The sequence below is a fragment of the Megalobrama amblycephala genome, linkage group LG11 (genome assembly GCF_018812025.1).
Source record: "Megalobrama amblycephala isolate DHTTF-2021 linkage group LG11, ASM1881202v1, whole genome shotgun sequence".
In the NCBI taxonomy this organism is placed as follows: Eukaryota; Metazoa; Chordata; class Actinopteri; order Cypriniformes; family Xenocyprididae; genus Megalobrama; species Megalobrama amblycephala.
This window is the reverse complement of record NC_063054.1, coordinates 33,130,544-33,148,571: the sequence shown is the minus strand read 5'-3', so window position 1 is coordinate 33,148,571 and position 18,028 is coordinate 33,130,544. Positions and strand designations below refer to the sequence as shown.

Genomic DNA, 18,028 nt, shown 5'->3' with positions numbered 1-18,028 from the left:
CCATGCTTTGGAAGGCTTTCAATTTTATCTTTCAATATCAGCGAACTTGATACTAATGCGGCTTACTTGATACAGTACGGTATCAAAAGGCCATTTATACAATGAAATTGGTGTGTGAACACCTCAGAAAACTATATATGAAACAAACAGATGCATCAGAAAAAAACAATTATTTTACAATACAAAAGAAATACCCACTGGGATCAAAAAATGATAGCGTTGTTCCATTTTCAAAGGTTCCTCGGAGGATTGGCTGGCTCTGAAAGCTTTCTAAATTTATTAAAAGTTAGACAAGGTGTATTTAATATTGCCTCTGATCAGCGGAGCGCAGTGTTCTGGAATTGCCATAATATGAATCGGGCTTAATAACGCACGGCAGAGCAAAACGCTGTCGCTTGAAACATTTCTGTCAGCCATCAGCATTAGACCCGAGTAATTAATAACTGCCTGGCCGCATTAGTACAGGAAACCACATTATGTCTGCACCGGTAAAAAGTGATGTAGTTGTGATTATAAAGAGAGAAAGAGAAGACTGATTTCCTTCCATAGTCGTTCTCCAGTTCTGCATCTTCATGGCTTAAATCCAATTTGAACAGAGCAAGAGGGTCACGACAGCTACAAGGTACACAGAAGAGGTGAGAAGAGATGACAGGAAGGGAAGGAAATGAGAAAAGCAAGTTTCACTTTACCAAGGCTGTTGTAAGATGACAGCTTCTACGTTGTCGGACTGTAAAAGATGAGCATCATTGTTTGGCCGGAGCTCGTGGGCAAGGGGCGACTGACAGGCAGCTGCTCTTGTTGCCCTCTCGTTATTCTGAAAGCACACATTCCCTGCCCACTTTCTGTAGCGTGTGGCCGTGTTTACCGAAACTGCAGACACAACTCCTTGGTCACTGGAGTAGAACAAAGAGAGTGGGCCAATTTGGCAGGGGCCGCTTGGATGTGTCTCCCCGACGGCTCGCTCAGAGAAGCGTGCTTGAAATAATGAGTTTGTATGCAGTCTTTGTGTGCAATGTTTGCATGCTTCAAACTACAGTTTCGCTAAGCTTGTCAATTAAAATGATGCATTATGGAGGAGAAAAAAAGTTACAAAAACTTGATAGAATGACTATTACAGGTACTAAAAAATCCAATAAACCCCAAATGTTACCATCTACTTACTTGCGTACGAATACTTTATGTAAAAATGAATAAAGTCTATCTTCATCTTAACGTTGATGTTGTATATGTAAATCAATGTGTATGTACACTGATATTATAAATATTATATGTAATATTTATTAATATACATTAATAAATATCAATAATATATAATAATTGTAATATATTAATTGATAAATTGATAATTAATAAAATATATATATACAATTTCATTTATATTATAAAATATCATTTAAATTTTTATAATATAGTTTTAAAATACATTTATATATATTCAAGTTACGGAAAAAAACAAAACTGGCGCCACGTTCTTTCCGTAAGTAGAATAGGGAAGGCGTAGAACATTCAGCGTAAGCGTTATGAAGAATGCGGAAGCGGAAAGTACGTTCAAGGCGATATTTTGTTTATAAAGCATAAACGGTTGTATTTTTTTTTTTTAAATGACCGATCGATTCGCTAGATAAGACCCTCATTACTCATCTGGTATCGTTTAAAGCCCTTGAAGCTGCACTGAAACTGTAATTTTGACCTTCAATCTGTTGGTAGCCATTGAAATCCACTGTAAGGAGAAAAATCCTGGAATGTTTTCCTCAAAAAACCTTCATTTCTTTTCGACTGATGAAAGAAAGACATGAACATCTTGGATGACATGGGGGTGAGTAAATTTATCAGGAAAAGTGTATTTAAAAGTGGACTAATCCTTTAAAGGTGCTACAGAGGATCTTTTCGTCGACTGAGAAACCAAAGACTGTTAGTGAGTTTTTGAAATGAGCGCATGCGTAAGAACAACCCCCCTCCTCCCCTCCTTCACAGCTCATTTCGAGGGAACGCCTCCCAAAAATCGTGCACGAGTATTGGAACACGAGTATTTACCACCGGCATTCGCTGTGTCGTGTTAGTGGATTCATTATGTCGGACTCACTGCAGGAAACTCATAATCTGCAGTTGTTACTCCTGTCTCCTGACAAAAACATTGCATGCGGCGCCTGTGGAGTGTGGAAAGTTACTGGAGCGCACGTCTCGCACGTTTCACACAAGGAACGTCATGGCAGTTATTGACAAGCCAGAGGGCCAATCCGCGCACGTCTTTCACAAGGAACGTCATGGCAGTGATTGACAAGCCAGAGGGCCAATCGTTGACGCGATGATCGCGTAAACGATTGGCTGATGTTTTTAAGGCCCTACCTCGTGCACAGATGATGTATATTAATATTATTCCTTTTAGTGCACCTAATAAATAGTCTTTTATCAGTTAGTAAAGACAGTTTCAAGTAATATTGCAAAAATGTATAAAACAAAACATCCTCTTTAGCACCTTTAAACAGAGAATTCTTTAAAAGAAAATATCTCCCTTTGCTTTGAACTTTGAGCGTCATAACTTTGCAGATGTCGTTTATGCTCAAACAGCAACATTACACGCTAAAGTTAAAAAAGTGAAATCATAATGAACCACCCCTTTAAAAACATAATTCATGTATTTATATAATTGTCAACTTAATTTATTTATAATTTGTAAGTTAGTCTCTCAGTTTTCAAAGTAGAAGATAATGTACCAGCGAGTCATTATGAAGTTTTACAGTCAAATGTAAATTCTGATAAGACGATCAAGGACTATCCAAAGTCCCTTTCAGGCAAGTCATTTCACTCGGCGGCCATCTTTGAAACTATTTCAGGTATGCAACTGCAGCTCCTATCTCTTTGAATAGGGAAACATCAAGTTCTCCAAAGCTGTTTACCAAGCCATACAATTAAATTTCATATTTGAAATCACCAATGAAATCTGACAACAACTGTCTCATAAATTTTGTTTCTAAATGCTCAAATCGTGACAAAAAACTGCATTTTTCAGGCTGGACCAAGCCAATGCCCATGTGCAGTCCTAAGCTTGCGTCTCAGAACGCTGACTGTTTTTAAAGCAACTCTAAAGGCAGCTGTATTGACGCAATGACTTTAGTAATTGTCGAATGGCTCTTTTATTTAGAAGGCGGGACTTATTCTGCCATATTGCAGGTTGCACTTTTTTCCATTCATAGTAATGGGAGTGCACCATCTTTGTATATCTAAAGTTTTTGGACTATCATCCTTAAGTTTATATTGCAATATTGACCGCTAACTGTACATATCACTTATGACATGATTACTTACCAATTAAATGGACATAAAACCTTGCACTTTCATGGAAATATTCAATTCCAAAGGACAATTGTACAGTTCAACAGGTTTATACAAAAACATCTGCTTCAATTATTAACCAATCAGAAACAATTATTCAAGAGAGGTGATATTTATTATTAATTATAGTCTAAAACTATGAAACCTCATGGTGATTCCAGCGCAGCAAAGATTTATCAAAAATCATTTGCGGTCCAGCCTTCAAAAACATGATTCATCCATTAATGGTCTTAAAAGGAGCTTATTAGAACAACCCCATTTCTGTATAAAAAGATGAAAGACATGTGATCTGTTATAAATAGACTGTGAGTTGGCATATTTCTCAGCTCAGAACAGACTCTTTTCCATATCTATTCTTAGCCTGCTGAAAGTATGCCAGAAAACATTGTGTCAAAGCTTTCTACGTGGACACGAGGCTCAACATGAAATCAATTAATGAATAAAACTTGAGCTTGACACCTTTAACCTGACTTGCCGTCTAGACATTTCTACTACATCTGCATTAAGACAAGGATTATTATGCACTACATGTCTCATTTAGTATTATAAAATAAACAAAAGGCGGAGTGTTTGCCCACATTTAGGGTACGTTCACATGACAACTATGTGCTAAAACAGAAAAGTTTTTCCTTTGCGTTTTTCGCGTACAGACGACAACGTTGTCAAAACGTTCCCCGTTCACATGGATCTGTGAAAATGACAAAAAATGCTGCATTATTCATGCCAGGCCAGTAGTTGGCGATGTCACTTTGTAAAGAAACACTATGCACCTATAGACTAAAGTAATACACAAGCACATGATGTCTCTGTTTTTACAAATTTGCGAAGACGATAACGGTATCATTTTCAAGAACTTGCACTTTGAAACCCATTTTCAAAAGTTTGCGTTTTCAGGCCCCCAAAGTGCCATTGTCATGTAAATGAACGGACAAAATGCATAAAAAGTTATACATTTTTAGTTAAAACGTGTAAACGGCCCCTTACTTAGTTCAGTGTGCCTCTTATGCATCCACTGTGAAAATAAATAAAGTATATAATAAATAAAGTTATAATAATAAAGTTATAATAAAGTATATTTATAATGCAATGCTAATCAAACGAATCTAATCAATACTACTCGAAATGCTATTTCAAACACTCGACTGATGTTATGAAGTGAGTTTGGAGTAAAAATGTTCTTTGTTGGAAAAGAGGTTCATAAATGCTTGTCATGTTTGGAAAGTTTGTATGTTTGATGCGTGTTGCATTTTCATTTGCAGTGCTTTCAGATGGAGCGGCATTTACTAGGGCTGTGACGGTAGGCATGACAACCGCGCCACCGCGGTGGTGAAGTTGCCACCGCGGTCGTGGAGTGATTTTATATATATGTATAAAATATATATAAGAGGTCGCGTTAACCGAAAATTTTCCGTCATTGATGAAATTTTTTTAGCAGTGACGGAAAAAATTGCAGCCCGTCCGTCATTTTGACAGATTATGTAGCTTGTAACTGTAATTCCTACCCCTGTCCAGTAGGTGGTGAGCGCGCTCCAGTGTGGCAGCAAAGCGCGAGTTCAGTTTCCAGAATAAAATGAAAACAGACGAGCACCCTAGTTTAAGTCAATTTTATAATAATAAAGTTACTTATGCTTACTTGCATAATTAAGTTTTGTTATTTTTCTTACTGACTATAAGTTTATAGTCAACGAATGGTTTTTCTGAGGTATGTTGTTACGTGAAATTGTTTGCAACACTGATGACTGATGTGATACAGATTTCGGTAAGCTACATCTTTCAACATATTTTTTGATTTTCAATCATGTTTATTTCGTTCTGTACAGTAGTAAAGAGGAAATGATGATCGCATTCACTCACAATCCGTGACAAGTGTTCAAGATAACTGAAAAGTGACGCAGTATTTGATCAACTTTCTTTTCATAGTATAAATAAATGCATAGCCTATGCCTATTTGCTTATCCTGTAAGTTCATAAATAAAATTGAAAATGTTGACGAAATCAGAAGCTATTAAATGACTTATCAAAATATATAAATTCAAATGATGGGTAATTATTGATTATGATGGATTTTTTTATGATCCTGTCTATCAAAATGACGGTGAAACGCAAGTCTAACACAACCTCTGATTTTATAATATATATATATATATATATATATATATATATATATATATATATATATATATATATATATATATATATATATATATATATATATATTTACACAACCAAACCCCGCCCCCCCTTTGGACCCCACCACCGCAACACCGGCGGTTGTTGGTGATTTACCACCGCGGTAGTAAACATAGCTGCTCTTCACTAACACACTGTGTACATTTTTACATAATTAAAAATCGGAATAAAAAAAAAATCACAGCCTTTGCGTTGTAATAATTGCACTAAGCCAAATCGCGATTTCGGTTTGATTTTGATTAATTGTGCAGCCCTATATGCAACCTTGATGTAAATCATTCATAAAATACATTAATATTTATAAAAAGTGTAGATAATTTATTTACAAATAAATACAAGCTGACATTCTATGTTTACTTAAGGTAAAAATGTAACAAAAAGAGAATATAATGAATTTATCTTTTTATTTCACATAATTAAAATTATTTATTATTTTAAAGGTCCCATTCTTCGTGATCCCATGTTTCCAACTTTAGTTAGTGTGTAATGTTGTTGTTAGAGTATAAATAAAATCTGTGAAGAGCAAGAGTTGCGTTTGTAGAGTGTGTTTGTCGCCATGTCGTCGAAACGCTGTTATTTTCATCCCGCAGTCCAATCACCTTTGTTTGGCCTTCCCAGGGACGCTGTACTTAGAAATCAGTGGTTACAATTTATGTTTAACTCGGTTCCCGAAAATTATAATCCACATGTTAAACTATGTGCAGCACATTTTACTGAGGACAGCTTCCTCAATCTCAGTCAGTTTAATGCCGGATTCGCACAAAGATTATTTTTGAAAGATGGAGCAGTTCCCTCTTTGTCTGGAGAAGGCGTTGTTTGTGGACCACAGCCGGTAAGTGCATTTTATTATTTACGTTGGTGCGTTTAACAGTTTCTGTAACTTATCACACAAAGGGCAACGCTGTTTAGCTTTGTTAACTAGATGGCAATTAAAACTTATCCGACCAAAACTTTTAAAAAGTGTAGTAATTCAACCGGACACCATCGATTGTTGGTGTTTGTTATGATCAGTTTAAATTATTTGTTGATTATATCTGTTGTTTACTGTTTAACCACATGCTGGTTTAGCTGCAGCCACGCGAATCATTGTTCTATGTTTAGGCCTATGTAACGTTACCTACTGTAAATAAACAGCTTACCATTGTGACACATCCTGTAAAAGACGTGTTTGCACAGGTTCTACTCGATCCTCTTCATCTATGTTCTCCGGGTCTGATTCCGGCTCAAATTGATAGGGTAAAATTAAAGACATGTTTACGATACCACTGAGCGCGTGCATCTCCCCGTTATGGTAAGAGGCGTGACCTTTCCGGGCAAGGAGCGCTAAGCTGCTGTCGAATCACAACACAGGAACCGCTGGCACAATCAGAACTCGTTACGTATTTCTGAAGGAGGGACTTCATAGAACAAGGAAGTCATCAGCCCGTTTTTATGACAGTGGAAACAGCGGTATACAGATAAGTAAATTATGTGAAAAATACTGTGTTTTTTTACACGCGAAACATGAACACATGTTATATTGCACACTATAAACACAATCAAAGCTTCAAAAAACCACGAAGAACGGGACCTTTAAATAACGTATTATTTAGAAAGACATTGTTTATAAAATATAATATAATATAAAACTTGTAACTTAAATGTAAGAATTAAAGGCAAGACTCCCTTTTTCAGCCTGACTGACATATTTCTGTAAAGAAACAGGCTAGTTGTTTTAAAAGTTTCTGCCGGAATCCCAGAAGAGGTCATGCTTGACACAGAAGAGAAATTTAATGAAAAAACTCTTTCTGACAGTTTTTCATAAAAAATGTATGTTCCTATGGTCTTGTCATTGCCTTGTCTTACAGATAACCTCACGTTATGTTTCCATTTGACAGTATATTTATTAAACTGCACAGAAACCGCCCCTTACCTTGCCTGACTGCAAGTGTGGTAGTGTAGACCAGGAACAGCAGGATGTAGTTGAGAAAGCCCTGAAACACTGGGGTGTTGGCATGGTAATCATCCGCCAGGTATTTGCTGGTCAGGCCAATCCCACAGATGAGCAGCGATAAGACCTGGCCGAGAGCCAGCGTGAGGAGAAGTTCCCTGTGAATGGAAACCCAGGAGTCAGTCCCATAACATATCACACAGATCCACAGAGAAACTGTACTGTAAGTATGTACTGCCCCTCCCTCTAGCAGCGACATCTCTTCTCTGATGATGTGTTTACTGGCATGAGGGAGGGGCAACCTGTCGCATGACATCAGAACAATAGCAAACCACAACCATCCAATCAATTCCCGATGGATAAAATCAAATCCCGCCCAACGTTTTTTCTTATTCAAGAAGCTGTTTCACTCAAATATGTGTCACAATAGGGAAGAAAAGACTATTGCAACTTCTATTTCATGCTGACATTAACTCTGACAGAAGGACACATGTAAAGCAGTGCAAATTATAGAACCAGCTAAATTGCGCTGGTTATGGAGTGTTTCAATGAGTCGAAGCATAAATCTCAAAAACCTTGGAGAAAAATGAGTTTAAGGTATCTATATGGCTATCCATAATGATCCACGTCGGAGTTGTGGCACGTTTGCTAGAGACAGATTAATCTTACGTAGCCAGACCTTCAGACTGGACTCCATGGCAGCTTTCGTTGTCCAAGAACTGCCCAGAGACCGTCTGACTGACATGTAAAGCAACTAATCACATTTTGTTTGCTTTCCGCATCGTGTTTAGGGGCGTGAAAATGTAATACCGATGTCCCTACAATAACAGACCGGTATGTAAAATTCTTGGACGTATTTAAAAGAGTCTTTACTCCGAACATACTTCACATAATTTTGAAAATCCAGCATTTAGCTGATTCTGATAAGTGCTTATTGTCACAGTTGTAAACACAACAGCGTTGTTTTTCCATGAGGGGGTTTGGCATCACGTCATCTTTGTTTCAGGTGGACTGTTAAAGAACGTGACACACCGGAAAGCCTGCAGAATTCAACCAATCAGATGACGACTTCAAAACTCCTGAATGGTTTCCAAATTTGTGTGCCATATGCATCAGACGTTCAGCCAATTGTGCGTGGACATGACGTCTGAGGCTGAGACTAGTGTCAGATTAATCAGGCGACAGGGTTTGATTCCGACTCGCACATTTCCTGCTTTTCCTCTCATCCCATCATAAAAACGGTCTAATTTGGCTTTACCAAGTGACAGAATAATTTCTGCCACAGAATTTGAATGGGCGTACAAGAACAAAAGATACAGAAGTGTGTTATCCTTTCTTTAGAAGTTGATGAGCCTATTTATTTTGCAACTATACACAATTGTATCCCCTTTTGTTTTTTATGTGTGTATTGTTTGCAGGTGCAGGTAATTCAATTCATCCATTAAAAAAATACAATGACACAGGATACCACACTCTTAAAGGCAAAATATTCAGGTGCAGATGAGGTCTGTAAGCATAAAAATCACTCAATTCATATACAACTGCAACATGTTTAAATCTTAATTAACAATAAACACGCATTCAAATAGAGTAATTAATTTTATGTACAGCAAAGAATGCAGTTTTGCAGTGTTGGGATAGTTTGCAGTGTAAAAGTAGTGACACCACTAACCTTAACTACACTTTAAATATCCTTTAAATAAAAAAATAAATAAAAATACTTAAAAAAATCTAAAATTAAAATATTTAAAATTAATTTAAATTTAAAAAATAACTTAAAATTAATGTTATTTATATTTTGAAATATAATGTTATTTTTTGGCAAAATATTTAGCTTCTGATTTTCAAAATGATATGATGGGTTGCCCACTAAGAGTCGACGAGAAGAGGCTTAGTCAACCAAATTTTAATTAGTCGGTTAGTTACAGAAAAAAGTTCCACAGGAAGTGGCAAAGTCACGCAGTCCGTCACAGACAGATCGTTAACATGGCTGGTCCATTTTGTAATTACAGTATGTCAGGCAGGAAATCCAAATGTTTGTCTATCATTCACGACATCAAATATGGCTTATCATTTGATTCACGTAAGCAGTAACACAATAGCTGCTTTACACTGAGCTCGCTCTAATGTTAACCTAGATAAATGTGCTATAATTTGGCACATGTCCAAGTGTTCATGCGGACATCACTTGCAATTTTTCCTGATAACAGTGAAAAGAATTTACTCCATCATTTTTGGTCATACAGATAAGAGTAATGCATCATTTCGAAATTGTAAAAAAATGATCTACTTTTATTTACACTCACAATAACAACAAAACAGGGTGCGCTTTCTGCTGTCTCAGTCTCCTTGAACTTCTTTCGGGAGCGCTCCACAAAAAATGAACAGAAATGCATACTCGTATAAGCATATACTTGCCTGACAGCCATATTATTAATGTCTATAGAGAGCTTGAAATGTCTACTTTTAAATGAACCAATTCAAATTCGAAAACAAATATTCTCTCAATATTTAATCTGTATGTAAGTTGCATTTCTCTCTATAGGTGTGTCCACTATATTGCGGAGATGGCGAGTCGGCACTGTCAACTTCATCTTTGCAGCCGACACTGAGTAATAAATTATTCAAATTAATTTTAATAATTAATACACACACAATTGTGCTCAAAAATGCCCCTTGCAGAATCTGCAAAATGTTAACAATTTTTACAAAATATAAGTCATCATATTACTACACACAGTATTACAAATCAAGGGTAAACTTTTGAACATGGTCACTTTTATAAATTCAGTTATTATTTTGACTTTTGGACTATATGTAAACATCTGTCCTTATTCAGGACAGTAAGAAATAACATGCAATTTTTATGATGCCACAAATTATTAACATATATATATATTGTCCCTCTAAATAGCTTAAATGTAATTAGCTACATTTTGTTGGTAGCTTGTAGTGTTGTAGATAATTATTTTTTTTTCCAAAAGGACAGCTCAACTGTACCTTACATTATTAGTAGCTTGTAGCTTTGCAAGTTTAAAAATAGCTTTCCCAAAACTGCCTTTTAAGAGCTGTCTGCCACATCCTTCCCGTCGGATTTACGTGATGATAAAATCACACCAGCTGTCATGGTGATAAACAAACCACCTTCCTGTAATTCATCAACACAGTTCATCAGATTTGGCATTTTCTGGGTGGCGTCAGATGGTTAGTTACAGGTGGTAGTTAGTGATCACTAAAATCCAACAGAGCTGCCGTTGCAACAGGGCATGTTTAATTGTTGGTGCAGTATGTGTGTGTGTGTGTGCCTGAGCGTGTGACAGTCCAATTGGTGGGATCAGAGCCCTGAAGAGAACGCAGGAAATGGAGGCGTGTGGATCCCGGTGAGGGAATGAACTGTCAATCAACCGGGCTGAAATGTAGGGGACTTGCCCTCTCTTCAAAAACCCCATCCAGCTCCCCAGTGAACACAGTGCATACTAAATGAGCCAATGCTCGCTGCACCCACGTGAGTAACGAATAAAGCACGCATACAGGTTAGTTCCAGAGACAACATGCTGGAAGATGAAAGAGACGGCGCATTATCAAAAACATGCAGCAGTGGTACGTTGTCAAAGACAAGGTGGAAAAGAAAATGGGTCAGGAAAAAAACAAAAAAAACAATGTGTTTGTCCTTCCTCTCAGAAAAATCCTCTTAGTCTAGTACAACAGAGATAATGAAATAAATGTTACTCTTTGTTAGGTAATTGAAAAAAAGTGGATTAGAGGCTACCTGAAAATGTAAGTACGCATAATAACAAGAAATTGAAAATGTCTGTCTGTATATATACAGTTTGTAGTATAATATATATATATATATATATATATATATATATATATATATATATATATATATATATATATATATATATATATATATATATATACAGTACAGTCCAAAAGTTTGGAACCACTAAGATTTTTAATGTTTTTAAAAGAAGTTTCGTCTGCTCACCAAGGCTACATTTATTTAATTAAAAATACAGTAAAAAACTGTAATATTGTGAAATATTATTACAATTTAAAATAACTGTGTACTATTTAAATATATTTGACAAAGTAATTTATTCCTGTGATGAAAAGCTGAATTTTCAGCATCGTTACTCCAGTCTTCAGTGTCACATGATCCTTCAGAAATCATTCTAATATGCTGATTTGCTGCTCAATAAACATTTATGATTATTTTCAATGTTGAAAACAGTTGTGTACTTTTTTTTTCAGGATTCCTTGATGAATAGAAAGTTCAAAAGAACAGCATTTATCTGAAATACAAAGCTTCTGTAGCATTATACACTACCGTTCAAAAGTTTGGGGTCAGTAAGAATTTTTTTTTTTTTTTTTTTGAAAAGAAATTAAAGAAATGAATACTTTTATTCAGCAAGGATGCATTAAATCAATCAAAAGTGGCAGTAAAGACATTTATAATGTTACAAAAGATTAGATTTCAGATAAACACTGTTCTTTTGAACTTTCTATTCATCAAATAATCCTGAAAAAAAATATTGTACACAAATATTTTGTACAATTGTACACATTAAATGTTTCTTGAGCAGCAGATCAGCATATTAGAATGATTTCTGAAGGATCATGTGACACTGAAGACTGGAGTAATGATGCTGAAAATTCAGCTTTGCATCACAGGAATAAATTACTTTGTGGAATATATTCAAATAGAAAACAGTTATTTTAAATTGTAATTATATTTCACAATATTACTGTTTTTTACTGTATTTTTAATTAAATAAATGTAGCCTTGGTGAGCAGACGAAACTTCTTTTAAAAACATTAAAAATCTTAGTGGTTCCAAACTTTTGGACTGTACTGTATATATATATATATATAATGCATTGTCATTTGAACAATTAGACAGTAATGACGCTGATTTAAAGTTCACAAACATTTAAGAGATAGTTCATCCAACAATGAAAACTATCCCATGATTTATTCACCCTAAAGCCATCCTAGGTGTATATGACTATCTTCTTTCAGACGAACACAATCACAGATATATTTAAAAATATCCTGGCTCAGCAAAGCTTTATAATGATAGTAAACAGGGGGCAGGATTTTGAAGGCCACAACAAATGCATCCATCCATCATAAAAAATAATCCATATGTCTCCAGGGGGTTAATAAAGGCCTTCTGAAGCAAAGCAATGGGTTTTTGTAAGAAAAATATCCATATTTAAAACTTTATTAACTACAGTAACTAGCTTATGTATTTGTGGCGGAAGAGTAACCCCTGACCCGATGCATGATGTAATGAAGAACGCGGAAGCAAAACACCAGTCACGAATTAGAAGTCTAAAACGAGAAATTTTAAAGAGAAATGTCGGAGGTTTTCGATATAAGAGAAGGAGATCTTGAGTTTGTTGCCCATTGTTTGAACCATTAGAGGCATCTAAGCTTATGATACTCCTACATCCTACGTCATACATTGCGTCAGGGGTTACTCTTGTGGTCGATTTGCGTACAGGCGTCTGCTGTGAGCAAGTTATTTTAGTTTATAAAGTTTTAAATATGGATTGTTTTGTTACAAAAACTCACATCTGAAGGCCTTTATTAACCCTCTGAAGCCGTATGGATTATTTTTATGATGGATGGATGCAGTTTTTGGGCTTTAAAATCTAGCCCCCTATTTACTACCAGGATATATTTTAATATAACTCAGATTGTGTTCGTCTGAAAGAAGAGTTATATACACCTAGGATGGCTTGGGGGTGAGTAAATCATGGGATAATTTTCATTTTGGGGTGAACTATCCCTTTAAGTAGACAAAACAGTTAATTAGAGTGGGACATTATTGAAAGCACAGACTTTTGTTTGATCAATGAATCAGATGTTGATTCAGTAACATCTAATTGATTCAGTGAAGGATTCAAACTGAATCAACTCACTGAACTGATTCAAACTGGTAACTTGAGAGTCTTTTTTAAAAGATACACTAAAAGATTCAAATCATAAGAGTCATTCATTTGAGAGTCAGACTGCACTGTTTGTGCAGTGTTTGTTTATGCCGTTTTATACTGTATTATATACTTAAGGAACACAGTATTTTTCATCTTATCACATTTAACTCAGACTGCAAGCTCATTTACTTAGGTAAAATGTCATTTCCCATGCTGTGGCCCTGTAGATTCAGTGGCGGTACAAAAAATGATGCTAAAGGTTAATTAGATGTGCTTACAACAAAAATGTTCATCTATTCAGGTAAAATTTCAGAGCCAAATACTGCAATTAACGACAACTTGAGACTTGGAAAAGGTTACTGAAAACGTCTTTGTTGTCTCTTTCGCAGTCGCATTAAAAAGCTGTCCTCATTACAAGACAAAAAGCTGTGGTACTGTGTTTTACACAATTAACTGCAGTCTAGGACCCTATCCAAAATGGTGAATTTGATGAGGATTTGCAGTCCCGTGGCTTTCAGAATGCGTATCTGTGAAGTGCATGAGACCGTAGGGTTTCCTGTTTGTCATTTTATTTCAGATGGATGCTCACCAAACTACCACATTTGTGGTTGCTACAAAGACAAAAACGACAACTCTATTTAAATATTACAGAATATTCGATTGTAGCAGAATAATTACACCAAGACCATGAACAGGTGAAATTCTCGCATTCAAGTCAACAACAGGCACTGAAATAAAAGTATCAAATACTTGAGGTTAACCCAAGAACATTTGTTACCACAGGCGATTCTAGGATTTCAGTCTTAGGGAGGCTCAGCCTTTAATCTGAGCATGAGCTGATGTGGCTCAGAGGAATATTCTTGCTTTAAGTGTGAGAGGTCACAAATTCAAATCCTGCTTGACTGATCATTTGTTAAATAAATAAACAAATTAAAATGCCATGGCCTATTTGGTTGCATTTATCTTGTGATTTCACTGGAACGGAGAGCGTTCAAATGAGATGGATGAGAAACTTTAAAGTCTTTTAATAATGCAATAACCTCACATAGCTTGCTGCAGCAAATGTGAAGACAGATCACATAATCACAATTTTTTTTTTTTTTTTTTTTTTTTTTTTTTTTAGGGGGATTGGCAGCTGAAGTCCCTCTAAATAGTGTCTAGCAATGTTTGTTACCACGTCTTTGCCGTGAAACGGAAGGAATACACTATTGTGATCTCTCACTTGTGAGACTGAGACTAATGAATGTCCGATTAGCTCCTCAGTACTTCACCGGCTTTGCCAATAATTGAGCAATAGCCAATTTCATGATAACAGTATTAAATGATGGAGCAGATATCAAACATCTCACATCTCTATCCCCGGGGCTTTTGTGGCCATTTTCTAATTTTCTCAAAGACTACAGGCTTTTGCCAAGAACGTCACGGTCTGCAGGCAAAAGCTTTGAGCTCCATTTAATAGCACTCGGAAATGACAGCAATGATCAATCATGTGTGACTCTATGTATATATATATATATATATATATATATATATATATATATACACAGTGTATATATTCACATATATATATATATATATATATATATATATATATATATATATATATATATATATATATATACACTGATTGGTAAACTAGAAAAAAGAAAAATAAATAAATTAATAAATCAGATAAATAATATGAAATAAAATAAGAAAATAAAATGATTTGAATAAATTAATAATTAATATAAAATTAACACAAAATAAATGATAAAATAAAAAAACTAAAATACAATAAGCTCCATGTAATAGCACTTGGAAATGACAGCAATGATCAATCATATGTGACATTTTTTCAAAAAAATCCATACTGATTTAAAATAAAATTTACTGATTGGTAAAACAAAATAAAAATAAAATAAAATAAAATATTAAGAAATAAAAAAATGATTTAAATAAAATAAGAAATGAGATAAAAATTAAACAAAATAAATAATAAAAAAATAAAATACAATAAACTCCATGTAATAGCACTCAGAAAAAACAACAACCATCAATCATATGTAACAATTTTTTTCTTCAAAAACTGATTAAAAATAAAATATACTGATTGGTAAAAAAAAATAAAATAAAATAAAATAATGATTTAAAATAAGATAAAAATAAGACAAAATAAATAATAAAATACAATAAAATAAAAAAACCTAAAATAAAATTTTTGGACATGTCCTACTTGCAATGACCTTGTTTAACAGTCTACCAATTCACCGAACCACAAATAGTCTCTAAGAACCGATAAGTGAGCTGATAGTAAATGAATGCAAAAAGGTTACAAAAAAAAAATTAAAATCTAATTGCTTCATGCTTACATTAAAGAAGCCTTATATATAACCCTGGACCACAAAATCAGACATAAGGGTCCTTTTTTTTTTTTATTGAGATTTATACATCATTTGAAAGCTGAATAAATAAGCTTTCCATTAGGACAATATATGGCCAAGATAAAACTATTTGAAAATCTGGAATCTGAGGGTGCAAAAAAAGAAAAAAAAGAAATAAATAGCCTTTAAAGTTGTCCAAATGAAGTCCTTAGCAACACATATCCACTCACAAAAATACACTTTTGATATATTTACTGTAGGAAATTTACAAAATATCTTCATGGAACATGATCTTTACTTAATATCCTAATGATTTTTGGCATAAAATAAAAATCTATAATTTTGTCCCATACAATGTATTGTTGGCTATTGCTACAAATATACCCGTGCGACTCATGACTGGTTTTGTGGTCCAGGGTCACATTTATAAAACAGTGGTATTCAAAGTGTTGCATGCATGCTGCAAACATTTCAGTACAAATCATTTAAAATCTCTGCCTTGAGAAACTTTTTAAGAATTGACCCGTCAGTCACTGGAGATTAAATATTGAAATGTCATACATGATTCAGGCCTTGCGTATGTCTCATAAAGGTCCAAAACCCACATGCATGATCTCACTTAACCCAACAGTTCCAAAGAAGTACAAATTTGCATTTAGATAGAAACCAATTTGCTTTTCTCAAAAGCCATTGTATGAAATATGTTTTTTTTTTTCTTTTTGGTCTATGTAACATTGCCCCAAGAGGAATTACCTGGCCAAGAGTTGAATTGAATTTACTTTATAGCTCCTGTTAGGCGCTCTCTTTTATTATGGAGGAGAAAGAGTGACAAGGACAAAAAGAAAATTATATTAAGCTCATATATGCTTAACTGTCTTTCACATGTACCTGCTTTGCCTTCAAAAATATATAAATGCAACCAGGCAAAGCGTCCATACAATAAATGCTCAGAATGATGGATGATTTTTGAAATGTGATGATTGGTCACTTCAGTCCTCTAGGAAGCAGATATGTTCAGACTATGAAGCAGTTTGTGTGTTTGTACTCACTCCAGCATTCACTGCACCAATAAAAGGATTCATGTTGTATTTGTTGAACTACTGTTCTCCTCAAGGACAGAGACGTGATAGGACAAACAGGGGAGCAAAACAACAAGTAAACTATTTATCTGCTGATGCAAACAGAAAAAAGAGGTTAAGACACAATGGGCCCCGGCCTTTTTTTACAAAAGTGTCCTGTTGTGTTGCACTCCTGGGTCATAAAACACATCGTTTTGTGACAAAGTGTGACAAATGTGTGCCCTGTACTTCTCAGGGACGTTTTCTGTTCAACAGAAATGTCATGAAATAAAGTCATTTGGGGTTGACTTTCTGTTCAAGTTCTTAAAATAATCTTTAAATAGATTTTAAAGAAGTCTTTAAATAGATTAGATTTACAAGAATGTTTCATATTATGTTTCATAGTGTATTAAATTTTATATATATATATATATATATATATATATATATATACACACACACACACACACACACATATATATATATATATATATATATATATATATATATATATATATATACACACACACACACACACACATATATATATATATATATATATATATATATATATATACATACACACACACACACCAGTTCTTTCTGGTTCTCGAATCTGATTGGCTGAGAGCCGTGTGATATTCTAGTGATAACAGCACTCCTACCTTTCCGCTTGTATAACTCCACTCGAAGCGACTGTCATGGCGGCCGAGCAAATCCGCTGTTTTTTTTACAAATACTACACTTGTTGCACCAGAAAGATCTTTTTTAGGCAAGAATGTAGTTGTTTAGTCCTGAAATATCTCATTTATAATCATAGCACCTATTTTACAATTCGTTTAGACGTTTCCGTCAGAGGCTGTTCAGTGCTCGTATACCCGCCGAGAACTGCTTCATCTCGGCCAGTGCTTCAGGGATTTGCCGCTAGATCTTATAGTGGTTAAACATGAGACATAATTCATTTTGGGTACATAAAACAGGCAATTTTGGTCTTATTAATCTATTACTTGTTCCTGAGCAAAGGATCCATTAGTGCGTAATATGGAGTGAAAGTTACATTAATGCACCATTAGATGGCGGCAAACTTTATGACTGAATGAGTCAGTGAGTCGCAAGAGACTTTTAAATTGAAAGGGACTTTTGTAAACAAAAGATGGTGTTTTAGTGCTGGTATAGAAAATTCTAGTGATGGGAAACCGAGGCTTTCTG

The 18,028-nt window shown here is 34.9% G+C and overlaps 1 protein-coding gene across 1 annotated transcript in view; it reads right to left on the bottom strand.

Moving 5' to 3' along the window:
* The window catches only part of slc35f1 (solute carrier family 35 member F1), a 125,187-nt gene that overhangs the window by 68,322 nt on the left and 38,837 nt on the right, over positions 1–18,028 (bottom strand). Inside the window, exon 2 of the mRNA XM_048207567.1 lies at positions 7,436–7,611. Coding sequence (XP_048063524.1) covers positions 7,436–7,611 — 176 coding nt within the window. The remainder of the gene's footprint in view (positions 1–7,435; positions 7,612–18,028) is intronic.